At 46.0% G+C, this 27,443-nt stretch overlaps 1 protein-coding gene across 1 annotated transcript in view; it reads left to right on the top strand.

The window, feature by feature from the left end:
• CCDC85C (coiled-coil domain containing 85C) overlaps positions 1-27,443 on the top strand; it is a gene marked incomplete at its 5' end in the record, with an annotated part of 115,215 nt that overhangs the window by 73,470 nt on the left and 14,302 nt on the right. Inside the window, 2 exons of the mRNA XM_019472452.1 lie at positions 8,510-8,548; positions 15,696-15,800. Of these exons, the coding sequence (XP_019327997.1) occupies positions 8,510-8,548; positions 15,696-15,800 (144 nt within the window). The remainder of the gene's footprint in view (positions 1-8,509; positions 8,549-15,695; positions 15,801-27,443) is intronic.

Below are 27,443 nucleotides of genomic sequence, written 5' to 3'. Positions count from 1 at the left end.
CTTACTGAAATTTCACATTTTGACCTGACTGTGAGGTTTTTTTAAAGATTACCGCAAATTTCCAGTGTACTCATTGGCATTGCTAGACATGAAACAAAACTCACAGGGCACCGAAGGGTTAAAACCCCAAAAGGGTGCTCAACTCAACAGCTACTGACTGGCTTCATGTATTAAACAATTGCTAATTTAATTTTAACTCCCTCTGTCTTTTTCCCAACCCATGAGAGAGCTGGTGGCAGTCGAAACCCCGAGACTATTTAATTGGAGCTATTGATGAGCAGATGGGCTGTGCGTGGGCAGTTGGGATATGCATTGATTCAGGGACGGGCTCGATGTGCCCTTGTCCCAGCTTCGTCCTGTCACAGCCGAGCATGTTACTCCATCAGATCTGCCTTATGAGGTCAAAAAAAGCGGTTGGTAATTAATGGGTGGTGAGTTAATAGGGGCTGAATAGCTGCCTGGGCTTATTGCACTGGGAGGATGAAGTCCAGTTAGTCTCAGGATGCGTGAGCCTGAAGCAGCCCCCCGCATCAGCCCTTCACCTTTGTGCTGTCCTGGGTGGGAAGGCTGTGCCTTTTCCTCCACGCGCACAACTGTCCTCAGGTGTCCTCACCTTTCAGTCTGTGTCGCTACAAACGTTCGAATCCAGGAGGGAGGGAAATGATCTTAAAATAGCTCTGTGCTCTGGAGAGCGCCAGCCACCTCCCCAGCAGCAGCAGCCACCGACAACAGCCTGGCTCTGACGTTCTGTGCAGCCCCTGTGCCCTCCAAAAAGACCGGGATCCAACTTATTTCAGATTGCACTCGGGAAATACCACTTTTTATCGTAGCACTGAGACAGCTTTCCTTAGGGCAACAGGAGAAGTGTTGAAGCTGCCATGGTCTGGGTGAACTCCCTGGGAATACTGAGCTGCATCGCCTCCAAAGCTGTGATGCTACAAACCTAGATTTGGATTTTTTCTCTTTTAATGAGAAATATGAGGAAGATCTGTATAGGCACAAACTCACATGCATATGTACACGTTGCTCCCAGCACTTTCCTGGAAAAGTATAATCCACTTACTGTATTTTTTCTTGCTTCATCTGATTGGAAAGTGTTTAGCTGTTACCATGCGGATCTTGGTATAAGACTCTAGTCAAAAAGAATCCTGGCAAACTTTCCTCCTGTTTTTAAAGTTGCCAGGTGATCCTGGCCATTTGAACTCCACAATGCCAAACTGGCTTGTCAACACCAAAGTCACATTTTAACTCGGCTTGGCTTTTTCCCTGGGAGTACTGACATTGCAATAATATTTGCAGTCTGGTGTCAAGAAGTTCTATCACCAGTGTGCTGAGAAGTGATGAAACCTGACGTCCTAAGTAACAAACAGTGCCTGTGCATTAAGGGATTAACAAATCAGTGGTGGTTATGGAAGTCTTCCTGGCTTCTCTCCAAGTGCTAAACATAGAGCTGAAATAGTGCTTCATCCAGAGAAACCCGAGAAGGCCAGTGCTGCAAATGATACCGAAAGCTTTACGGGAGGATTTATATTACAGTGGCCGGTGACACAATGCCCCTTTGCTAGCTGGTGCATCCTGAGTGAGATTTGTTGCTTTATCTTCTTCGGCATCTGGGGTGTGAAGCTAGGCTGAGAGATGGTCTCTTTGTACCACCTTCAGGCATGGAATTAAGTTGGTGCAGGGGTCCCCAGCCTGCACTTTTTCTCCTGCTTCCCGACATCTCCTTTCTCTGTAAGCACTTCGGAAGACAATCTTGGTGAGAGAGGCGAGAGCTCTCCAGCACGTGTCGAGGCGGCCGCTCTGCGCTGTACGTGTTACCTACAGCGCAGGCGTGCTGGGATTCACACTTTTTCTGGTGACTCATTTGGACAGATTAATGGAGAGAGCTTTTCCTCCCCTTGGGAGATCAAGAAGTACCATCTCACGAGCCACACTTTGCAGTGGGAGGAAAGTAAATGGAGAAGTGGATGTTATTTATGATAGCCGTACATGGATTTCTTTTGTTTTGACTTCTTTTGCTTTCTAGGGAAGGAGATGTGTATTTTCAGTTGGGAAATGAGCTGCTTCTGACATTGCTAACCCATCAGTAATCATTGCTCTTCCTATTCTCCTTTCTCTGAGGAAAAACGACTCCAGTTTCATACCTTTCTTTGACTCGGGTTTACACTGTAATGTTTTGCTGGCATGGCCGTGTTAACTAGAAAGTCATGCTCTTGGATGGCATTGCTGTGCTGGCAAAATCCCTGGCAGCAATTCTGAAAACACACAGCTTTTGTTGCCCTGGTTTATATTGGTTGGGGAGAGGCTGTAGCGAATGCCACTACCAGAAAAGGCCTCTCGGTGCCTGCTCACCGGTGCTGGAAGGCGCCTGTGGTGTAACCACAGTGGCAAAGACCCCACAGAGCAGGTGGAGACCTCAGTGTCCTGGGGTTGACGGTGTCAGCCTTTCTTATAAGCGTAGCTGGTTTCTGGAAGTTTTAGTCGAGGTGTAACGAAGATGAACGTAAGCTCTGAGGAATGTTGGGTGTTGGCTTTGGAGAGCTTCACAGGCATCACTTTTATAGTCTCAAATTCTCCAGGGAAGAAGTACACTAAGTTCTGCTGTGTGCATGCAATTAATCTATGCAACATCATGTGGGAGAAGTCCTGTTTTTCCTCTCTGTCATTATGGAGAGTGCCCATTACTAAGATAAAACCCCTGAGACAGGAGACCATATTTGCTTTCTGTTCCTCTGAGCTGAAAGTGTCCAAGCAGAAAATAGACCCCTTAAGCCACCTCACACTGCCCTTTAAACTAAAAATGAATTTGTAATTACACCCTTTCCCCTCAAGATTAGAGAAACCCCGTGTTTATGAGCTTCGGGAGCTCCAAAGGTCAGTTCTGGTTAGTTTTATAATTAACGCATACATTTTAGAGATAATAACAGTGACAAACTTCTGGCCATTCTTTCACATTATTTTGCATTTTCAACTCATTCTGTACAATGACAAGGATTGGGCACTTTTAACTAAAACTGAAGTTTATAGGCTTTGTGGGCTCATCACCCTGTTCTCTCTCCTCATAACTAAGTCCTGTGTGCTATCAGCTGGCTGTTGGGACTTCGTTTGGTTTATAGTCTCTGCTGAGCTGTGTCTGGCTTTTCCCTTCAGAACAGTAATGCCAAAGGCATTTTCCTGCGCAAAGATGCCCAGGGCACATTGCACACCTTTATTTCAAAAAGCCCAGCTTTGAACAGAGCAGATGTATTGGGCAGGTGAGACTCTGAGTAACTGGACATTTGACAATGAGGTCCTGGTGCATCTTTAGGGGAAAATTTCAGGTCCCCTGGTGTGGAGCAGAAATGCAAAAAATTCTTCTCTAGGGAGTGGACAACCCTTGGGATTTATGAGGAACATCAGAGTATTTAATTAAAATTGCCAAACAGACTTCAGTATTACCAGCACTTCACAGCATTTCAGTATCTGCCTGCTAGCTGATTGGGATTTGGAGTGTTCTTGGAAGATCTTTAGAGCACCCCTGGAAGGTCTTGAAAACTGTGCTTAGTCTTATTTTTAAGAAACTGCATGCTTAGCCTTAATTAAAAGAAGGCTGCAGCTGTACAGATAGTAAAATGATAGTAAATAATGCCTGTAAACACTGCTATTAAAACAGAGCTGAGGTTTTTGAGCTAGGAGCTTCCATGGTAAGGGCATCTACAGGCTGCCTCAGTTCTTTGTAGGCAAATGTGAACTTGGCACAAACATGCACTCAGCAGGCAGTTTCTAGCATATTGTTCTGAAAATGAAGGGGAAAAAACTGGACCCCAGGACTGAAGAGAGCCTGAGAATCATGAGTACTGCAAAGAACAAAGATGTAAATGCTGTTCAGCGGAGAGCTTGATGTCTTCCTGAAGAGCAGAGGAGAGAGGAGGAAAAGAAATTTCCCACAATATGCTGGCTGGCTCCAGGAGAGTCGGCGTGCAATTTCCTCTGTTGTTTTGTTATCAGTCGCTTTTGTGCGAAACCTGCCATTAACAGTTCCTGCTTGTGGAGTTGCCTCTCAGCTCTCAGAGTTGCTATAGGGTCTTAATGTTTGGGCCTCTCCTTGAAGTCCTTGGGCCTCTCCTTGCGGCTCCCGAGTTTTGTTGTGAGGCCATGGCTTGTGCCAGGAGCGTTGCACATGCTCACCACAAGTGGAACAAAATTACAAACCTGTCTTATTTCCCCAAAGTTTAGCTATTGTTTGTGTGTGAGGAGGATAAGTATAATTGCTTTAATTTAAGGTCTCACAAGGGAAATTGGTTTTTTTTTGTAATAGAGAGCAACTCAGACATGAAAGCTTTCCAGTGCATTTGGTCTCCATTTAAATTCAGAATACTGAAGGGGACATGCCCTAGCTTTCTACATTACAGTTTTTATGCACTGTTTAAATGTTTAGCCGCATATTAATTTTAACTAATCAAAACGGACAAGCATATTTGGGGCCTCATCCAAATATTCCTTTCAAGTCAATGGTGAGACTTTCTAGAGGACTCCATGCATTTTGGAGTACAGCTTATGCAGAACCAGATTTTCATGAGACCTTCTCTCATGAGACCTTTCATGAGACCACTCTCCAAACTTTGATTTAGGCCTCTAATTGCGTGGCATTGCTTACATGCGTAAATGCAAAAAATGTTAACAGAATCCCCCAAATGTAGCTTCCTTAGCTGTGGCAGCAGAAGCTTCAAGAAATCACAGCATGCAAAACCAATCCATGTCCAAGTGTGTTTCATTTCACCTCCTTCTTTTATGATTTAAAATGACAAGACTGATCTGACCAATTTGCTGTCAAATAAGTGGACTTGAGATTTAAGTAAACAATATGTATTTATTGAATAAAATGTTTTTTCCCCTCCAAATAAGAGATGTACAGTTTTATAAGAGCAGTTCAAAGATGTCTCAGACTTGCATCCAAAATACATTCAAGCCCTTTAAGACAATGGAGTTCCCTCTGTTGACTTTGGACATAAGGGTCTTGGGCTGCTACCTACCAAAATAAATACTATCTAGGTATTCACTTCCCATTCATCGGTAGGAGCACATCTAAAAAGCAGGATCAGTGACAGAAATAAGCTTTTGCAACTTGTAATGAAAGCTGGATGGTGTACTGTGTGTTCTGGGGGTTGTCACCTGTGGAATCAAGGGATTTTACGAGAATGTCACCTGGCCCATATAAATGGAGTTCCCCAAAAACCTAGGAAATATAATTCAAGAAGTTCTGAATCCAGAAGTCAAATAACAGATAGACAGAAACATACAGTGTTTATTGAATCTTAGGAATTTGAGACAATCACAAAATTTCTTGCGACAACTCAAAGTTTTCGAAGGTCTGGAGCTGAATTTCTATGTAAGAGTGTGAGTGTGAGGGAGACGCACACACACAAAGCTCTGCCATGCCCCATTTGTTTCTGTTGTGGATAAGCAAGAACATTGGGTTTAATGAGGCTCAGTTTAACCTCCAGCTGTGAAATGTGGGATTAGTCATATCCTATGCTTAACCAGCTTTGTAGTAATTTCACTAGATTCCACTTTTTTCTGTATATGAGGACAGGGTCAGGGAAAAAGCTCTTAATTGCAGTTAGATCAGGCTATGAAGAAGCAGCATTTTGTGTCTTTGTAACATGTAGAGAGGTTCAGATTACACAGATTCTCAGTGATCGGTCCATCTGAGAAGGACTGAAATACGTTTCGAGGGGAAACTAAGCAATAGCTGCAGAGGCTTAAAAACAGATTTTTGCAGTAAGTTCAATGCCAAATTCAAGACCAGCTCAAGAAAAATTCAGTGTCTGATATCTGAAAACAACTTGGGGAAGTATGGGAAGGATGTTAATCATTCCTTGCTTTTGGAAAAAAAAGCGGCTTTACCCCAAACTATAAGTTTGTGACAAAATTTTCAGTTTTGTTTTGCTTTTCATGAAGCCAAAAATGCAAATCTAAATCTTTATAGGAGACTTTTAAAGAATATTCAAACTATCTCATAAAAATTAAGACTGGCTGTAACTGATTCTTCCTGACTATTCGAGTTCTGGTTCAGCAGAGAGCTTTGAACATCTGAGTGGTCCTCAAGAAGAGAGGGGCTTGAGTGTCCATCCTGCCCTGAGCGCTGTTCAAAAGAAGAGAGAGACGGCCAGCAGAACCCTCAGCCAGCTTAGTCCCAGCATTAGTTAAAGCCTGCAAGGGACCTTTTCTGATTTATGAGAAGGGGATTCAGGTCTTTGCCTTCCTCATTCCCAGCTCCCTCGTTTCATGGGATGTGGGGAGTGCCTTGAAGGCAGCCCCAGCAGCGTTGCTGTGGCTGAGCTTTTGGGAGGAGGTGCGCTGGTTCCCTTTGGCCTCCTTGCCCAGAGTGCAGTTAGGAGAAAATGAAAGGTGACTCCAGGGGATGGTCCAGTGAGTTTATTCATGTGCTTAATACTACATCCACATCTACATCTACTTGCCTGGTGGAAGTGGGGCAGCATTCCTTAGCTTCTCCATTGACATCCCTAATGAAGAGGCTGATTTTGGTGCTAATGAGCCACAGATGCGCTCCATTAGTCTGAGACTCCTAAACTTGCATACAAGCCACAGACTGGACAGGGGCTACACTGAATGTCAATGGTTATAGCTCCATTTGGCTTTGTTAACTATTGAGCTGCATTTCTATTTGGGTTATAGGCTGTGATGCTTGAATCTCAGCTGTGCCATATCCTCTCTTGAGCAAAGCCTGCCAGTTGTGTGATTATAATTATATACTGCAAATTGGTTTGAGCTGATTATCTGAGTCTCCCATGAGTTACAGGGTTGATCTTTCTCTGCTGATATAAAACAAGAGGAAAAAAATACAGACACTCTTGAATATTAACAGTGTACTAAAGTTCCCTACCTCAGTTGCTACAGAGAATGGAGAGGTTTGAAACTTGCACTGCTTTTATTGCCCGTACCCCACTGAGATACTAATAAAAATATTTTTCCAAGAGTGGTTTTACACAGCAAAATCTGCTAAGCCTCTTACTGACTGTCTCCTGCGATTTATTAAGCCTTTCCCAAAGTGTTAGCTCCCCTGACAATAGAGAATTCCAGTTGTCACCATTGCAACCAGATGAAATCTGCTGCTTTGCCCCTCCAGCTTGTATGAATGCAGCTCATGATATGAGGGGAAAGTCAGAGCATAGGCAGAAGTGGGGATGCTCGTTCCTGCGTTGTGTTTGCGAATGGCTGAGGTCCAGCCATGGCACAATGTCCAAATGCATCCTTACGGCTCCCTGTGCTGCTGCTGTACAAGGGCTGTGCACCTCATTCTCAGGGTCGTACCATTTCCAATTCCACACGAACAACTGAAAATGGCTTTACTGATGAAACTGGCTGAGGCTGCGCTTGTGCCCTGCTGGCTGAATACTGGAGAGGGAACTGGGAGAGTAGGTGTCTTGGCAGAACATCGTCCTCTAAAGCCTTTGTCACCAGTCTAAGGAATGACCCCTGGATGCACTGCATGTGCAACAGGGATATGCACAAGTGTAAAGGAATTTAATCCCTCCTGTTACAGAAAGCTCATGTTATTACATGACATGGAAGATGTTAAATAGTTTTAATCTCATCCCTTAATTTTTTTTCTTATTTGCAGAGTTCTTTCAAAATCCAATACTTTGATTTTTTATTGCACTCTCATGTGTGTAATTTCCAGCTTGCCTGATAAATGCTGTTGAAGCTAATGGGACTCTTCACATATACTTAAAGTCAAATATGTGCTTTGCTGAGCTTATTTCTGCTTGAATATGTCTTGTAGTGATAACTGCAATTACTGAACCTTAATTCAATTATTTGCTAGCTTCACACAGTGAAATTGCCCATCCCTCAACTTCCTGGTGCATGAGACCCTAAAACACGAATTAATGAGATAAGGAGGAAATCTTTGTGTGGTAGGGGGTGTTCACTGGGGCACAAGGCTGCCTGAAAGGGCCACTCGTGTGTGGTGCTGAGGTCACGAGAAACCGGGGCCATTGTCCTGGTGCCCGTGTGAGAGCTGCGCAAGGCAGGCGCTTTACAGCATCGCCTTCACATTATTTGAGATGTGTTTCTGCTTTGCTTTACCGCAGCAAAATATCACTGCTCTGCTGGACTCAGTAAGGATACCTTGGGCCAGGTTGTTCTCACGGAGTGGTGTGTTCTGATAGTGCCATGGAACCCTGTGGGTATGGTAAAATATCCGTAGCTGTGAATAAGAGTAAGGTGATCAAGCTTAATCAACCGTTTGTGGGGTCACCATGCTCTAAATTGGGATAGTAAGATGTTAATGTTTGTGCAGATAATAATGGATTCTGCAAGACTTCATTCATTAATATGTGAAAAGGGGTTGAAGTTCAAATAATAACATTATCTTGTCAAGCGCTGCATGTAAGACCAGCTTATTTTGGTCATCTGTGGTAAAGATGGAGTTTTTTCCAAGATGATAAAATAACTTTTTTCTGTTAAGTTTCCAAATGTATAATGTTCTTCTGTTCCCTTCTAGCTGGCTGACTGCAACAGCTTGCCACGAAGTTTCAGTAAGGTAGAGAGAGCTAATGCATCCACAAACAGCTTCTTGGATCCGGGGGCTGCCTTTTAATATTGCTGCTGGTTTTTGGGGCTCTGATTGCTTGTTCTTTCACATGCTAATGTTGGCGATTTCCATTTTTTACTTGTCTTAATGTATTAAATAAGCCCCTAATTATTTTTTATTTCCCTCCTGTACTTTTGCAAAAGGCATTGTTTAGTAACATCTGAGTTTTGACCAACTTCAAACCAAAGCCATTTACCTACCTGGAGAGAAGTTGGTACTCTTAGCTAAATTGCTGCAGGAAATAACAGGAAAAGATTTTGAGCTAAACCTTCCATTTAATTACCCGGTTGCAAACAATGGGTTGTTGAGTGTCAAAATTGAGGCGGTTTCAATTACTGGAACAATTATGGTTTAGAAAATTGTTGCCGGTAGGTTTAAGAATTTATATTACAGTGACAGGCAAGTAATTCAGGTAATGGGCAGTACAAGAGTCCGTAAAGATGAAGGCGGCCTGACCCAGTGGACTGAAATAAAACCTTCCTCCTTTTTCTCTTCACACATATATATAATCAAAAGCCAAGGTCTCAGCAGAGTTTTCCATCTAACATCCGAGATTTATGGGGTAAAACTAGAATATGAAGTAAGAATGACATTTTTTTCTTACAGACTTTTTTTCATATAGAGAATTACCCAGATCATAAGCCCAAATCCTTATGGGCTTACATGGTCAGGATGGGATGCCCTTGCCCTATTGCTAAGGACCATGTTCACCCTGATGTTTAAATGACAGCTAAAGGAAATCCTGTGCTTCGTAAAAGGGTGGAGTAGCCACTAAAAAATGGAAATTGGTTGTCTCTGAGGGCTGGGTGATGGTGTGGCATATTCAGTTCTGCAAAGAAAATCTTCTCAGCTGGTGTCAATAAGGGTATCTTCTATTGCCTATATTGAGTTCGTCACAATATTCCTTTCCATCTAGTTGCATTTCATGTTAAGATACATAGTTTCTTCTAATGTTATGTTGAATAGCAGGTATAATACTCATAAATTTAAGTGGTGTGCTGTGTAATCTGCTGTCTCTTGAGCTTAGTGCCAGTGGGTCTGCGTTGTAGGAAAACGAAGCTGATTATTATAAAGCCTCTGAAATGACAGTCCTCTGGGAAGTCTGCTGTTGGTGACTCATGTATGCTGGATTCTCCTCTTCATTCTGGACACATTTTTCCATCCCTTTATAAAGGGACCCCCCCAGAGGCAAACAAAAAGGGGCTTTGTAGGACTCCTGGCCTTCAAATTGGTGCTTGTTTTTTGTTTTTTGTTTTTTTTTTTAAATGGCGTGTGGACCAGGAGAGGAAGCTTTCACAATGCAGGAGGTTACAAATGAGTTACAAAGAAGTGACGAGAGCAGCATCGCAGGTGCTCAGACGTAGTCCTCAGGTGCCACCAGGGCTATCCCTCCTGGCTCCTGCCGTGCACCAGAAGGATGTAGGTCTCCAGCAGCTCTTAATCACATCTGCCAAGCCTCCGCGGGTGCCTTGGATACACTCAGGCACAGGATGCCCGTGTGTAGACACCCAAATTGCTCCAAGGTGACCCCACAGCCCGTGGGGAGAAGGGAAGCTGTAACTCTTTTTAAAGGCTTTAATATTTCCAAAGGGCGCAGGGTCAAACTGATCATTTATGATTAATTTTTTATTTTTAACCTCTGTTCAGCCTTCAGCTGTTACAACTTATGCGAAAGGAGAAAATAGTGTTTTCAATTAAAGACTACTTATGTAACAACCCTGTTTTGAATGCTAATTCATTAATTACTGGAAGCTGACAGTGTCGCTTTTTAATTTTTCTCGGTCAGTTCAGCACATAATTCTAATTGCAATCGTTCTGGGATTTTTGCTGATCTCTTTCATAAATGCTGAGAAATATCTGTCAAGTAAATTTCTGTCTTTCTGTATTTAATTTCTGTTAAGAATGGTCCATTTTGTTACACCAAAGTGCCTTGGAATTAAATCCTTGTCTTCTTTTTTGTCCCAAGTAACACTGAAGGGTAACAGAAAAGATGATTTGTCTAACTTCTCTATAAGTTTTCAACACTTTATCTTCACAGTTGGTTCAACATTGGCCACTGCACTATCTGACTTTAGTGGACAGAAACGGAAAGGAAAATAAATGTTTCTTCTTAGTACTTTGACCTTAAAATACCACAAACACCATCCATCTTCTTGTGTTATTTGTGTTATTTTCAAATTGAATCACTCAGCACATCAGGTCAAAAAGTCAGAGGCCACCATTTCTTTTCCCTGCTAGCAGGATAGAAAGCTTTGATAGGGACAAGTGTTTGCTGATGTTTTTAAAAATGTAATTTTAGGCTTTGGTAAGCACCAAGACTTTAATTTCTGTCTAAAGTATTTAAAATGATAACATTATTTTTTATGGAAAATACCATTTTCCACCCATGTTAATAATCAAATTGCTTCTGTTTTCTAGACAGAGAAAAAGTTGGGTTTGCAGTCTGTTTTTACTAAAAACCTGATTTGTTGGTCCTATTCTTTTCTCACTGATATGAGTAGGCAAAACTCCCTTCCCTGCCAGGAGGGGCATGTCTAGGTCCATTTCTTTCATAACAGGGCTGACAAAGATCTCGGGCTTTGGTCCAAGAGCAGTATCTTCCGGGGTCACTTCAAGTTCTGCCTGGTTTTAAAATTCAGCAATAAATGTCATGTCATTATTTCCAGATAATGAAGAGTTATTGTGTCTGAGGGACCACTGTGGAGCTGTCAGCGTTGGCAGTGTGTAGCACAGGTCTGCGCTGAAGACGGGTCTGCAGACTCGTCCCCGTGCTCATCGGCCGGTAAAGGGAGGCAACACCATGTAGAGTGATGCTGAGTTAGGCCTAGGGGCGGTCTTGCGCTTTCATACCGCTGTGAAAGTCAGGAGTTGCTTTCTTTCTCTCTATTTCCTTTCCTTTTCCTTTTTTTTTTAACATTTGGATGAAACTAGTGTTTGAAAAAAATTCACAGTAAAAGAGCAAGAGCTACTCCAGAGTAGTCAATGGCCAGTTGTTGGCGTTTGCTGGGGACAAGTGTATTTCAGGTTATGCAAGTTATACATTTGATCAGGTTGAGTAAAGACTGACTATGAGACTCCTCAGCTCTCTCTTGGTCTCCTTTTCTGTGTCATAGAATCATAGAATCATTAAGGTTGGAAAAGACCTCTAAGATCATCGAGTCCAACCGTCAACCCAACACCACCATGCCCACTAAACCATGTCCCTAAGCGCCTCATCTACACGTCTTTTAAATACTTCCAGGGATGGGGACTCAACCACTTCCCTGGGCAGCCTCTTCCAATGTTTCACCACTCTTTCAGTAAAGAAATTTTTCCTCACGTCCAATCTAAACCTCCCCTGGCGCAACTTGAGGCCATTTCCTCTCGTCCTATCACTAGTGTCCCTCCCTCTCTCTCTGCTCCTCAGCTTAGAAAACATTCCCAATAAAAGTTCAATCGAAACAGCACTCTCCCATGGAATTTTAGTTCAGATGAAAATGATTTTGCTGATAAATTCCTTGAAACTCCAGAAATGTGAAGTGATTTTACCTGAAGGGTAATTTATTATAGACATGTTGCCCATTAATTGAGATAATCTCCAACAATGACGATGAACAGAGATGATCAGGGATTGTACTTTAAAATGCCATTCGGACTAGAAAAGCAATTTGGGATCCACTTACGTCTCCGTAATGAAAATTGGGTAAGGTAATAAGAGATTTCATTTTGTGAGTGAATTGACAATGCAAATACCAGGATTTTTAATTTAGGTTTAAGTGGAGTAATGGCTACTCATTCTGATGCATCATTAGTCATATTGCTTTTTAATGAGGGATTCACTTTCTTTTCCTGGTTAGCTCTAACACTGATAGCAAAGCCCAATGAATGTGTAAATATTTAGGGAGGTCTGATGAATACATGTCACTGCACCATTTTAATTTAAAAAAGGAAGAAAAAGCAGTTTTCCTTCTATGGTGAAGAAATACACGTTTGCTTTTAGTGCAAGGAAAATAAATAGTGCAGAACGGTGATTGGTAGGCTGTTGTAAAAAATACTTAGAGTAAGATACATTTTGAAACAAATTCTAGAAAATGTAGAGGGCAAATTGCATTGAGTGGTGTTCTCGTGAAAGGGACTGGCTTTATGGCTGGCAGCGGTAGGAAAAAGTGGTTCTTTGGCCATCTCCAACACAGATGAGTTATAAATAATGGCAGATGAAGATTCTTCTTGCCCTACCAAACCTACCCCATGGCCCAAACACCTCATTCCTCTTCTGGACAGATCTCCGTTTAGCATTTTTATTTCTTAGATGGCTTTTCTTTTTCTTTTCCTTTTATTTTTTTTTCCTTTTTCCTTTCTTTAATTAAAAGCTTGTTTTGATGTTCATTGAACTTAGTGGGAATCTTTCCATCAAATTGAATGCATTAGGTCAGATTCATAATCAGCAGTCACTGAAACAACCTAACAATAGTTTTGTCACACACAAGTGCACTGTCTTAAATGGGATTTGCTTAAAAAAAGCAATAGAACTAATCCATTATAAACACTTGTTAGAGCAGAGTTTTGACTGTATCTGTATATTTACCAACACGATTTCAACCAATTTAAGCCAAATTGAAATTAATGCAGACTCTTGCTCCAGGCAGGAGCATAGGGCAGTTAAATTAAATCAATTTAAACTAGCGTATTTTTAGCCACAGCAGTATGGTATTGTGTGTTGGCTAGGCTTAGGTCTGGTTGCCTTACTTGCTTTGGTGGGCGAGGCGTTTTGACTTTCTATGAGGACAAGCTGTAGCGTGATGAAACACATGCTATGTCTAACGTAGACCAACCCGTTCAGATCTGGGGGCAAGAGAACAAGTTTCTGGGATGCAAACGAATGTCCACCAGATCTCTCTCTCTCATGCCTGTTTCTTCACTCCTGGTGCCCCATAAGCATGTGGCATCTTGCAAATCTCAGTGTGGTTTGCAAAAGTCTGAGCAATCCAGGGCCTCTAAACACTGGCGAGGCAACGCACGTCCTTCTGGAGCAGAGCCTTGGAGGAGATCTGTGACCTCTGGGGTCTCCAGCACAAAGCTACAACCTCACATTTTCACTCTGCTGTTTTATTCTGCTTTTCCCTTGCCCATGCAAGAGCCCGTTCGTCACAGATGTCAGGGAAGGGTGCATGAGCTCCTGAGCTGATAAACTAAAGGAGTGGGTAGCAGAGTGTCGGGTCCTCCCCAGGAGGTTGCTGTCCCCCTGTGCACATACAATAGTGAAGAAGAGCTTGCACACAGCAGGGCAGTGGAAGCATAACCAGCCAGGGTAAAATCCTTTCAGGATAACCACCAAGAGACCCCTATACAACACATGCCTGGGACAATGCCAGTAAACTAAGACTCTTCTCATCATCTGCCTTTGTGACCTGCTAACCTTCCTCTGAAAGTATATACCTCCCAGGCATGGTGAAGGAAACTCAGTTTTGCAGCAGTCACTTTTTAGCTTCAGAAGGAGTTATCTCCTTCAGATCTTTCTGTCTCTGACTCTCTATTGTGAAATGCAAAAGAAATATAGGCCACCATCTTCTCTGATGCCACCTTGTAAATTCAGGGGAATCCCAGACATCCAATATGCTGAAGTCATTCCGTATCACTTGACTCGATGTGAGGCACAACAGTTCCCAGCAGATTGAGTGATACAGGACTAGCATCCATTTCTCATGATGGCTTTCTTGAAAACTGCCCTTCTCTTCACAGCTTATAAAAGGAAAGTTGATAGGGTGAGCGTGCCAGAATGGTTGTGAAAGCACTGGGTCACACTAGATGTTTTAACCTAAGAAAACAACATTTTGAAATGAAACCAAAGCTGAACACGTCCTAAAACAGGCCATGTAGCTAGAAGAAAATGTTTCTGACGCTGATAGAAAATTACGTATCCGCTCTGAATGCACCAATTCTTCTCTGCTAAATGGGAGCAAGAAATGGAAATGAACTTTCCTATTTCCAAAGATCTGTGTACGGCCGCAGTCCCCAAAGTCTTGGTTATGGTCAGGCCTTTGGGGTTACTGAGGGGTTTTTATATACAGTTGAGCTGATTTATGAGATTTCCTGTTAAATTTTATTGCACCAGTGGCTTTTCTTTGGTTCTTTTGAAGTAGAAAACATCATTTCTGCAGCAAATGCAGGTCGAAAGTCTTAATGGAGCATAAAAATCTAAAAGGTTATGATTTTATAGCTTTAAAATAGAGGACAGTGCACTTGATATTCTTAAAAATATGAAAAGTTAATGAGGATGTTTATCAGTAATAAAAAGATATAATCTTCTCCCAGACCTTTGATTTTGGCTACTTGTGTATTGGCTTTTTATGGGTGTACTTTTATAAATGAGAAACTCCTCTCATTCTAGGACCGTCCTGTTTCAGAATCACAGAGAGAGAGAACTAATAACATGAGGCAGAAACTTTGTCCAGAGAGATTATTCAGTACTCTCGACACCCAGTGCTGCTTCTCCCTTTGAGCACAGACTATTGATTGCATTTATCTCGTTTCTAGGGTCATACAGACTACCTTTATTTATTTGACTTTGTTTAAGACCTTTGGGTGCATGCAAATTTATAACCAAGTAAGAAACTGTTCTGTCACACACATTTTGCAAGCTTAGGTGAATCACAGTAGCACTGTTTACAAACTCTCATTGCTTTCCACATGCAGGTGATTGGAATAACCTATGGTGTTTTAAAAAGAAAAATCTAGAAAATGTCTCCTGGTGGATTTCTTTTGCTGATTTTGATTTAATCTGAAGTCTTACAAATATTTTTTCATTTGCATCTTAACAAATGTTTTTAATGAACATATAGGAACTTAGGTAAAATAAAAATGCCTTCTTGCTGTATCACTTAATGGAGTAGACCTTGAACGTTCACCTCCAACTGCTTGAAAATGTTTTCTCCAGGTATGGGCATAGAAAAAGCATTTTATGACAATATGTTCACTGTCACTGCTGTTGCAGGGAGAAGTAATGGGAACAGGTCATGGGACAGAAGCGGTCATGGGAAAAGCCAATACAGCAGGAGGGGCACAGCTTTCCTTCTTCTCGTTAATACGGACTGTCTGTTTTCTGTCGTTGTCTTTGCAGCAGTCCAGCACAGGGGACCTGAGGACTCTGAGGAAAGGGTTGTCCCCGTACCACTCTGAGTCACAGCTCTCTTCACTGCCACAGTATCAAGACGCCCTGCAAAACGTAAGAGACGTTTCCTTACCTATACAGACAGACAAGTGGGTTTCCCCAAAAGTGGGCATGGCTGGAGGGGGGCACATGAAGATTACGGGGGAGCTCTCCCAGCTGAGAATTCACCCTGAAACCAGTGGTGCAAACGTGCAGCTGAAACCTGCAGCTGTTGGGAGGATGGGGAGCCCCTGGAAACACTGATCTTTACCTGAGTTTGAATCATCAACTTCCCAGCATAGGTTTTTCGGTTAACTGACAGTCACTGTTGTGCATCTTTTAAAGCAAGAGTGAGTCTTGTTATACCTGCAGCTCCTTCTTTGTAAATGCCCTGTATGCCTGCTGTCAGAAAGCTGGTCATGGATGAGCAAAAGATGGTTTGCCAAGTGTCTGAGTGTCTGGCAGTGCGTGGTCGCACTAAACTTTAGTGATTAACTTCTTTAGGACTTTCATTGCAGGTTCTTCTGTATCACAAATGAGGTTTATGTTTCCTAAGACTTACCTGCGTTGCTTCTTCTCAAACAACAGAAGAATCTTGATTAAAGCCTCCTGCAAAAGATGGATACTGTGCTGCTGTGCCAGGGCTCCTCCTGCACTGGTGTGCCAGGCATGGCCGAGGAGGCCAAGTCCTGCCAGATATTGTCTTCCAGATGTTTGCCTGACTGCCTGAGATACTACATTTGCTTGGTGACATCATTTTCCAGATTGCAGGAAAAGCGTAGATGCAGTCAGGGAGTCCTGCTGTGAGTGGGCTGCGAGTGTCGTGAACGTAAGCAAAAGCCTGATGGCAGCACAGCCAGGGGGACCTCCCTGCTGCCTCATGTCTTCTGCTCCGTGTCCAGGGCACTGGTCAGCAGAGCTGTGGGTACTGTAGGACCAGTTGTACGTTGGCTGCCTGCTTGGGTACAAGTTATTCTGTAGATTTAGTGTGCTTCTTAGAGCTGTAAAAAAAGGGGTAATAATAATTTAAGAAAGTTTGCATAAATAAAACTCCAGTGTGAAAGCAGAGCCCCTTTCTATCCCTGCTGAACTGCAGAATGGATGGAGACCCTCCAGCCAAAAAAAAGCTACAAAACCACGCAAATGAAATGAAGACTGTGACTGAATATCCACTTTTCTAACTTTGTGCCCCATATATAAAGTCAGGAGACTTTATAAGGAGAGCAGAGACATATGAGCCTGGAGGTGTTTGTCTGGCTGTGCTGGTGCCTTACGGTTTTGGGGATTTTTGCTTTGCTTCCCTTGTGCTCAGGCTTTTGATCCCCAGCTTGGTTCCAGGTGGGGGACGCTCAGTCGGCCTGTGCTGGTTGCCCCGAGGAGCACCGCTACACACAATTTTATGTTTATCTTGTGGGTCAGGCTGGGATATGGCCAGCAGCTTTCTGCAGAGGAGCTGTGCCTGGGCTGGGAGCTGGCAGGAGACTTCTCTGCCTGAGAATTTGCCCCCGCAGCTCACCGGGGCTGTGTGAGGGCTGGTGGCAGATGGTGCTGCCTGCTGGAGCCCTTCCCGGCCACTCATCCCTGCTTTCCCTCCTTCCTTAAGGAAGAGGTGGCACCTGGCATTTATGGAGAGGCCTGGGTGCTGCCTGACACTCACCTTCATCTGTCACCCTGGCTGTGTTCTGCCTTCTTTGCGGCAAGATGATAGAAAAAAAACAAAACAGGCTCTGGATCCAACTTCACATTGTCTGGGATACTTACGTAGCCATTTATTTACTTATTCCTACCAAAATCCCTTTGGTTTGTGGCTTGACATGATATATTGTTTTTGTGATGAAGGATAACGATCACAAATTCATGCAGATGTCTTTGAATGTCTCAGGCACCTCCCAGAAAGTGGACAGTTAGACGTACCTGACTTTCTCTGCAGCCTTTTTGTCTGACAGCAGGCATGAGTTTGTGAGAAATTGTTCCTCTTTGTGCCTGCACAGGCTTCACACGGGCGAGTGATGGACAATTGGTGTCGGCTCCAAAGCTGTCACATCCATTCAGGGTTTCATCATTGTCACTGCCTGTGCAACACTTTGGGGAAGTTCCTCAGCACATCCCTCACTGTCACACAGTTTGCACGTAGGCATCGCTCCAGCTCTCCATGGCCCTGACGTACCTCAGTTAATGAAACAGTTTGGTGTTTCTAATGGATCCTGGATCATGGACACCGGTGCACGCTCAAGACACAGAATTGAAAGACACTCGTAATTGCAATCTGTGCACTGTTTAGTCAGTGGTGCATCATGCAGATGGTGAATTATAGATTTGCTCTGTGGTCTGCAGTGGTTACCAAATATCCAGGAAAAGCAGTCCCAGGGGGTTAGTTCTGACCTACAAGCTCCTGGCCACTGCAAGGGAAAGTATGACGTATATTAGCTTGAACTGATAGCAGGCTGGTCAAACTCACCAGCCCTGGGAACTGCAAACCAGCATCATCTCATGGTGTACCAGAGGCTCCCCTTGTCCTTTGGGGGGTGAGGGTGATTCCCTCGGGCTCGGACTCTTGAGTGAGGCATGAGAGGAGGTGGCAACAAGCAGCTCCCTGTGGGACCTGCCATTCCCTGGACTGAGAGGGTCAGGTTCCAGGGCAAGCTGGTTGGGCTGGCTTGATCTTTCCCATTGCCGGCATCCTCCAGACCTGCTCAGCCTTGAAGCAGATGAAGTCCCAGGCATGGGAGCTGACTTTGAGGTACCTGTAAGCAGTGCACTGCTGAGGACCCAGTGGCCAGCCTGGTGGCTGGGTGTCAGCGATGGAAATGATCCCAAAGCATCCTTGGAGGGCTTGTGCTTGCATGTGCTAGCCTGGGCTGTTGCTGTGTCTTCAGTACTTTGGTTCTCTGTGGTAGCTAGAACAGATTTTTTCACCCATGTTGCATCATGTCTTACCTGCACTGCATGTGTTCCCTTCGTGGCTCATCCATGTGGATGTGGCAGCACTTGGGATGAGTTATTGCAGTCAGATTAGCAGCACTCTGATTTACGGCAGGAAGCTGTTGGAGGAGTAACGTTGGGGAGTCTCAGATGTGCGGCTGGAGTGCACAGAGAAGGGGATGCTCAGTCTGTCCTAGAAACTCTTCCAGCTCAGAGCTTTTCTGGAGTTTAACAGTACCAGGTGGGAGTTACTGACTTTCAGTTTTGCTTGTTGGCATTGTCCAAGGAGTCTGGATTGCCCGGTTGTATGGTCTCACCTCTGGTTAGTGAGGTGGAAATTACATTTCAGTAACACTGAGAGTTTCGGGAGAATAATGGCGGTTTTGGGTAATTGCCGTTGCAGGGGGAGGAGGAGCCCTGTAGGTGCAGTGATGTGAATCAGGACTGGGAGCTGTGCCTGCCACTGTGGAGGGACTCTTCTCCTGCAAACATATGTACCTTCTTTTCACCTCTCCGTGCCTCAGTATTTCCCTTGAAGGATTTGGGTGGGAAACCACCCATTCCCTAGCATGGTTTTCAGGCAGTTCTTTATCACTAAGCTAAACGGCACTAAGTGCTCCAGGATCCTCCAGGGGTGGACACTAAAAAGTGGTGTTTAATTTTTGGAACAGTATAGTGTTGCTAGAGAGTTCACTTGTTTCTCTCATGGGCTTTCTCCAGCATTAATCGAATGATGAGTGAAGACTGGGAGGTAGAGTTGCCCACACTCAGTGTCAGCTCTCAGGTCTCTCACTCTCCGTAAAGCCACCCTACACAGTGCTTAACCTTTGGTCACATCTAATGATTGCTGAATTACATTTATGACATGGGGAGAATGTATGGTAGAAAAGGAAATTCTCCATCCACAGTGATAAGGCTCTTATTTTGTTACTAATAATCATGTTTCAGCAATTCATTTTCCAAGAGGTGGTATCTCAGCTGCTGACTTCTGGAGCATTCAAGGCCCCAGTAGCACAGCCAAGGATGAATGCAGTGGCTGAGGCACAGCCCAGAGCTTGCATCTCTGTCTCTTTCCTACTCCCTTTGGCCTCTTCTTGGGTGCTCTGGCTGCCCACGTGGACACACAGTCCCTGCAGACCTTCACGTTCCTGCCTGCTGCCCTGCGGCTGTGCCCCAGGCACGTCTCAGTGCCCAGGCATGGGAAGGTGGCCTGAGGGCTGCTCACATTCCTGTGGTTGGAGGTACCTTCACCTTGAGAAGCTCATAAGCCAGCTGCCTGGAGGAGCCATTTATCCACATTGGCATAAAACACCATTAAATGTGAACCAGCCTGTTGCTAGCAGTCGGAGCTAGCCGGGCCGGCTTAGACTTAAAATTTACTAGCAGCATTCATGTGATTTGTAATAGGAATCCTGCCTTTGGTGGAAGTACCTGTAGAGGTTTGTAATGGAAATATTAAGGTTAGTGTGGATGGAATGTGAATGGAAAAGTATGTGTGAAAACACCAGCAGGAACGCTAGAACAAGGGATGCAGGGATGGCCTGTGCTGATCACCAAAGACAGAGCCGACAGCAAACAAATGGGTAAACACGGCGGGCTGTGTGGTTTGCGTCAGGACCAGGAGGTCTGTGCTGTGATAAGGCCGCAGCATAGATGGCTCATCACTATAAGACCTGTTCCCTGATAATGAGAGCAAGGTTACACTGTGATGTGCCATTGCGCTTCCTGTGGTTCCAAGAGGAAGGCTTAGATAAGGTGCCCAAAATGAGGGAAAGGAGACAACAGGCAGCAGCTTTCCTAGGGTTTATGGGGGGTGAGTAAGCAAGACACTGAGATAAAGATCAGCCTGTAATAACCATTGACTCCTAAAGCATGTGAAAAATGTGTCCAAAACCCAGTTCTTTGCTGTCAATGAGGAGGGGTGCCAGAGCTGTTGTTAGGACTTGCTAGTGGGTGTCCCTTGTCCTCTGTGTTGCACACAGTGACCCTGACCATGCCACATGGACATCTACCTTTCGGTGAATGCATGAGTGTGAGTTTGTAGGTGTGCAGGTGTGAGTGACACATTAGAGAAATCAGTTTTAGGTTAAAATAAATATCACCTTCCCCTTCCTTAAGTTTTTGTACTGAGTTTGTACTGTGGTAGTTTTCTGTGTGACCCCTTGCTGAGGAGCAGGAGCTCCCAACGGTGCCCCAGCTGGGTGCGGGAGGATGCGTCTGCGGGTGCTGTAGGTGGTGGCTGGAGGAAGGGACCTGTGCTCATCCGGGGTCCGGAGCTGGGAGTCCCCGGAGAACGCACCTGCAGATATGCTCTGCGAAGGCTGAGCAAAGCTTCCTCTTTTGAGAAGACAGTGATGACAGTGCCATTGCCTGGCCTTTATATACACCCCTAGGGACTACAATAAGTATCTCTGGAAAAAGTGAGATTTCCATTAGGGTATTCAAAGCTGCAGCTCTCAGGAGTTTAGACTACAGGCCAGGCTGGGAAGAGAAAATTCCATTTTCCTCCCTAAGTCTACTCCAAAAACAGCGAGGTCCATAGAAAAACGCAAAGAAGCAGGACAAGCGTGGTTATGTAGCAGAGAGCACTCGACTGAGAGGACCATCAAGTCCCTGGCTTCGTGGCACTGCCTCTCGTTGCATTTTTCTCCAGTGCCTGTTTCATGCAGGACGCAAAGCCTGGGAGATGGCTCTGGCTGCCCAGCTGCAGCACCGGCTTCTTTGGCTCCTTCCCTTGATTCCCACCACGCTGTCACAACCAGCTGCATTTCGTAGCTCTGCCTTGTAGAGATACTTGCGAGAAGCGTATTTCGTTTTGCCAGATGGCATGCACGCTATTATAAAAACAAACCCAAGTGTTTGTGGTCTGTAGGTGTAAAGAGCTTGTTAGATGGGGTGGGAAGGAATGATAAGAGAGTCCTTGGCTGACGCGCTGGCTGTCTCCTGAGCCTGCGAGAGTGGTGGCGAGGGGAGGTGATACGAGGGCACATAGTAGCTAAACGCCAGCCCCAGTGACAGTCCTGTCTCTTCCTTCTGGCTGGAAAGATGGTGGTCTCCATCCTCTTCGATACAAGGGCTAAGGCAGAAGAAAAGCGAGAAGGTGACTCAGTATCTCTCCCTCAGCTCCCTGCAGAGGAAGGACCAAGCTGGCCCCTGCGCCAGCCTGGTGTAGGCAGGGAGACGTGGCTGTGGCCCAAGCCTGGTCTCAGGTCTCACTGGGGGACCCAGAGCAAGTCTGCTAGTCCCTTCCTCAGCCTGCATGGGAATAAATCTCTTCCTCTCAGAGCGGAGAACTGGATCTGCTTCTTAAGCCAACCTGACTTTTAAAATCAAGTTTGAAATGGCCAGAGACCACTGTTCCCATTATGGTGCCCAGGAGACGCACCCAGAAGAGCCAGGGGAGCCCTCTGGGCATTGATGCCCCTGCAGAGTCACCTGGAGCACTGGGGACCTTAGTATGGCCCCGAGGTGTCCCTGCACAGCACAGCAACCCTGCCACCGCCAGCACGGAGCCCCCAGCCCCTCGCTCTGCTGCACAAAGCCCCTGGGGCGCAGGGATCCCTGGGCTGCCCGGTGCCTCTGGCATCCCAGGGACTGCTCTTTGCAGCTTCAGCATCGTGTCGCGGCCTCTCAAAATGCCTTCAGCCCCTTCGGTCGCCCCACCAAGCCCATCCTGTGCAGCGCTCTGGTGGTCCCCCGCCTTCTCCCATCCCTGTGGCCCATCCCCGTGGCTGTCAGTTGAGCTGAGCGCTGCCAGCGTGTGTCAGAGGACAACCCCAGGCCTGTTTCTCGCCTTCCCCCAGCAGCGGTGACGACCACGGTCCCTTTTTAGGCAGGGGGAAACAATGATTGAGGAGCACGGCAGAAGGCAGCTCCTTCCCGCCGGCAGCACCGATACCACCAGGATGCTATTGAGCAGACAAAGAGAGAAATTCAAGGCAGCCGTATTGCTGCTGCGGCAACAGCGGCTGCGGAAGGGAAAGTAAAATGAAAGGTTTGTTGGGATTTGCAGCCTGGGGAGCGCTATTATGAAGCTTCAGAGTGTATTACCAGCAGCTGAGAACAAGCTGATCCATTTTTGAAGGCAGCTGCCCTTCATTAGCAGTTATTGCAGCGGCCCTGAGCGGCGGGTGGCTTTTTTCCCCATGGCAGCCAACTGGCACAAAGTTTGGCAATGACAAAGTTTGGGGATTTGATGAGCAAAAGAGGCACTGACAGGCCATATCCATAATCCACCTTTGCAGGTACCGCAGGAGGCGAGAAAAATTCATCTGCTTTGAGGATCTGCTATAGGTTCTCATGCTCACTTGTCACGTGCGTTTGTGTGGGGCTGGCAATGGGTCAGGGGGAGAGATAGGGGCACGGCAGTCCCTCGCTCTGCCCCAGGCCTGGGAGGAGGCTGCTTAGCCGGCAACAGGCCAGGGCAGCCAGGCTGAAATGGAGACCTGGAGGGGCAATACAGATGTGTGCAGGTATCCTCCCGCTTCTGTGTGCATCCTCCACCCACCCAGAGGCTTTCACCTGGGCCATCCCCAAATCAGATTTTCTTGAAAATCAGGAAAGTCTTAAAAATACCCACTGTTTCCTTCTGAAATCAAATGTGCTTGATATTCCTTTTTTAAAAGAACTAGCACCTCTCAAAATACTTACGCTGATAGTGCCCCTGTGAGTCAGTCGGAGTTAGTGCACTTTATCTGTGGGTACAGCATGGGCTCGCTCTGTCCGTAGCAGTCAGACTTCTTGTTTGCTTGTATCAGGTAGTTACGGGCTGAAACTGCTCTGAATATGTCATGTTGGTAAAAATTTCACAGTCCGAGGGGGCAGCTGAAGCTGTCAGTGGGGCTTTTTAACAAGCGTGCACCCGTTCCAGCTCTGCACTGGTTCACTGCTGTGAACCCGAACAGTGACCGCTCTCCTCTCCCCTTCCGCTGCCGGAGGAAGCTGGCTCACCGGCTTTGCATGCGCCGAGGAGTTTCCCAGGGCTGGAGCTGTGATCTGCCGTTAGCGCGGTGCTGAGAAAAAACACCCTTCCTGTTTGTAGATGAGATCCAGTTGCAAACAATGTCCTGACTTTGTTTATTCTGTCTGGGGCAGTCCCTGAAATCCTCCCTTTCCTTTGGTGCCCCAGCACAGCCCGTACAGCCAGCGCTGTGTCATGCCTGCCGGGGAGAAGAGCTATTCTTTTGTCAGGTGTCCTTGATATTTATGCTCAGAAAGCAATGAAACAGTTAAATTGTTTCTTTATTAATCAAAAGGGCTGTGTAAGCCCTTTTTGTTACTTAAGTAGATATCCGTGAATGCAGCGGAGGCGGTGAAGGTGCAGGAGGTGGTGGCTGAGCCGTACAGATGGGCTCTGCCTGACTCCTGTGTGGACCCAGCGGTTAATTCATGGATTTGAATGTGTACATGACCAGCTGCTATCTGTGATTAAAGGCAGCAAATTAAGTAATGCCAAAGGAGATTAGCATCTGCAATAAAGTCCCTTGATTTGATAGGGAAGATGCTAATACGGAGTACTGATGGCTCCCGCACTCACTCCCGCTGGTAGCCGGGACCCATGTTGTGCTGGGGAGCCGGTATCTATCTGCGGGATCTCCCACGTGTTCCTTCTCCTGTGCCTGGTGGCAGGGTGTCAAGTGCTCGCAGCTGCAAGGCAGCCCGCTGTGACTTTGGGAACGTAGGGCCGTGCAGCCATTTAAGTGCACAAGGGGGGAGCGGGTGGTTTGTTTTGAGCTGGATGCTGGCAGGCTTTCTGCACAGTAGGCACGGAATAACAATAACCAAGTGTCATCATTGCTTTGGATCATCTACCAGGCAGACTGGACACATAAGGGACCTGGGTGCTCCCTGGCTCTGGCGAAGGTGTCCCACGCTCAGGCACGAGAGGTCTGGCATCGCCCGCAGCAGGGTGGCAAAAAGGCTGTGTTTTGCACAGTGTGGTTTGCAGAGGAGCCGGTGCCGGTCGCTTCTTCGTGTCTTTGGGAAATCTCCTTCTTGCAGCCAGCAAGGAGCCCTGGTGCTGTTGCCAGGGTGCCTTCAGGTAGCCTTGTCCCTGCGGGGCTGTGAAAGGAGCCAGACCCCTTCAGGAGCACCACGCATGGTGGCAATGGCAGAGCTGCCACGGGCGTGAGAAGATGCAGCAGGGAGGGAAGGGGCTTCGAAGGAAGGGAGGACGAAATATCAGCCTGGAGTCATGTCACGCTTCAGCAGCGCACGGCACCATCGCTTTGTTTCAGCCATTAACCCCCCTGCAGCTGCAAGGCAGCGGAGGACAGGAGACATGGCCCGGGCTGCAAAACGATGAGGGGGTCTGATCTGCCTTTGTGGGGCTCAGGGAATTTCTCAGGCTGGTGGTAACGGGAGATATTTTTTTGTGTGATCTCCCGGGGATGCCGCTCATCTCTGTGTGAAGGGAGATTTCTCTTTCTGAATGGACCGACTGTCTGCGTGAGCCCAGTGCTTGCCCTTAGTGCTGCCTATGCCACATTTCTGATGGGGACACCATGCTTCGGGGCTTTGGCACGTTCCCTGCGAGGGTCCGGGGATCCTTCTCCCACACCAGAGTGGCCCCGTGCTCTCGGTCCTTGGTTTTGCCACTGGTTTTCCCATCTGCCCCCCAGTGCTGTCTCTGGCTGGAGCTGCTCCAGGCGCTTTCTAAACTTTGCAGCCACAAGCACATTCACAAAACCAAAATACGCTGGGCCCCCCATCCTGCCAGCACGCCGGGGCTGGGGTTTGCAGTCACACAGCACCTTTCCATGTTACTGCCCGGCTCTGCCACCCACTTTCCAGGTGGCTGTGGGCATGTTACTGCCTCCTGCTTGTCCCTTAACAGTTCCTAATTTACAGGGTGGTGTCAGCACCTTTATTTATGTAAAACACCTGGATGGTGATGAGTGCTAAGGAAGGGTCCAAGTATAATTCAAACCTGGGTAAGCAGGCTGCAAACAAAATCACTGCAAGATAAATAGACGTGCCTGGGAATTTTATTGTGAGTTGTCTGGCAGTGCCTGCCTATAATGTAATTTTCCTTGTTCTGTCTCGGCAATAAAAACTTCATAGTGTCTGATATGACTCCATTTAGCTTTAATGTTGTCTGAGGTATGCCGTTAGAAAAGTGTGGTTTATTTAATCGGGTTTGAATCCTAAATGTCTGCTTGTTTTTTGAAACGATAGACAAAAATTAATAGAAGGCAAGGAGAAGATGTGAGGTTCAGAAGCATTAACGCTTGCTTGCACGCTCCACGTTGGTCTGAAGCATCCTCAGTGGCTGGGCTGTGGCTGTTAGGTGAAGTAAAATCAGCATGACGTTCTCTTCTGGGTTTTGAAACTTAGTTTTTTGCAGTCTTTCTGCAGATCAGGAATAGCTCTCTTGGAGCTGAGGTAGGAAAGGATGTCATTAAAAGACAGAATATAATTGAGCAGAAGGAGATTGAAAACTGATGGCAGGACCAAGGTCTCATGTCTTTTCAGATCCCTGGAGGAATCAAGGAGGAATTGTTTATCGCAATTTCTTTGTTCCTTTTTGAGGTTTCCAACCCAAAACCTCTAAAGGAGCAGACACCTGTCGTCCCCAGTTAGGCTCTTTTCTTCTTGGGTTCCAAAGCATTCCCACTTTTATTAAGAAATGTTCATATTTTAAGCCTTATTTTGCCTCTGAGGAGGTGTGTTATTATCGGGAGTTCCCAGCGTGCCCTATTACAGAGAGTCCTGTTAATTTTGTTCCTCCAAACGTGTAGGAATGGAGTATTGATGGCGGTGCTTGTCAGCATCTGTGCTGGACCACATCCCATGCAACCAGATAGAGCCAGCAAGGACTCGTTAGGCAACTTGGTCTTAGACACTGGCAATGCCATCGTGGCTTGATATAGAGCAGCAGACGTTCTCCAGCAGCTGCAAGTTGAGGCCTCTGCTCATCATTTTTTGGTGTCAGATGAAAAAGGATCATTGGCGGTATTTGTGGTCTTCGGATTTTCTTTCTCACAGCAGTGCTGTTGCTTTGCTGATTGTCTTTGGGTTCTAGGCCGGGGCAGTGAATGGAGCTAGTTTAATTTGGTTTGTTTTCTGCTTTGGATTTGAAGCTGTCACTGGGTCAAGCGTCATTCTTGGCAACAGAGAACTGGGGGATTTATCACCTGTGCGTAGCATATTGCTTCAAGGATGCTCTGGCATGAAAGACTGCAGAGTTCCTCTCTCTTTTCTTAGTCTATTAATGATACAGCTGGACTGTGAATCTCCTTACAGAGTTGGAGATTGAACCACAAGCCCTGCAGGCTCCAGTGGGAGGTTTCTGGGAGTGTCTTGAGCAGAACTGGGCTTCTCTGGTGGATTTGTGGTTTGGGCATGCACGATGTGGGGCTGGTGGGATGGGGAGCGGGCTGATGCTACGTGGGAACAGTAAGCTCTGAGAAGTGTGTTGGTCCCATCACAGACACCAGCAAATATCCAGCTCTGATCTGCTTGAAATGGAGGAGCAAGCGAGGGCTGAAAGGGAAATGTGTTCAGTGGTGCTTCAGTACTGCTGTCTGCATGAATAGCTCCCGCACTGGGAGAGGGGCTGGGTACGTGGGTACTTGGCACTTGCCTCCTATGAGGGATGCAGAAGAGCCTCACCAGGAGCCTCTCAGGACACTGCGGTGCCAGATCCGTCCTGGCAGCAGAGATAGGGCTGTTCTTTCCAGGGCTGAACTCATCGGAGATCCACGCTACAGCCGTCTCGAATGCTCTGAACTGCCACAATGGTTTGCAGAGCAGCAAAAGCACCGACTTACCTAGGAAGCATCAGATGGATCACGC

Source organism: Aptenodytes forsteri, unplaced genomic scaffold, assembly GCF_000699145.1.
Source record: "Aptenodytes forsteri isolate BGI_AS27 unplaced genomic scaffold, ASM69914v1 Scaffold193, whole genome shotgun sequence".
Taxonomy (NCBI): Eukaryota; Metazoa; Chordata; class Aves; order Sphenisciformes; family Spheniscidae; genus Aptenodytes; species Aptenodytes forsteri.
Note: the sequence above shows the minus strand (reverse complement) of the source record. Positions and strands in the feature narration are given on the sequence as shown.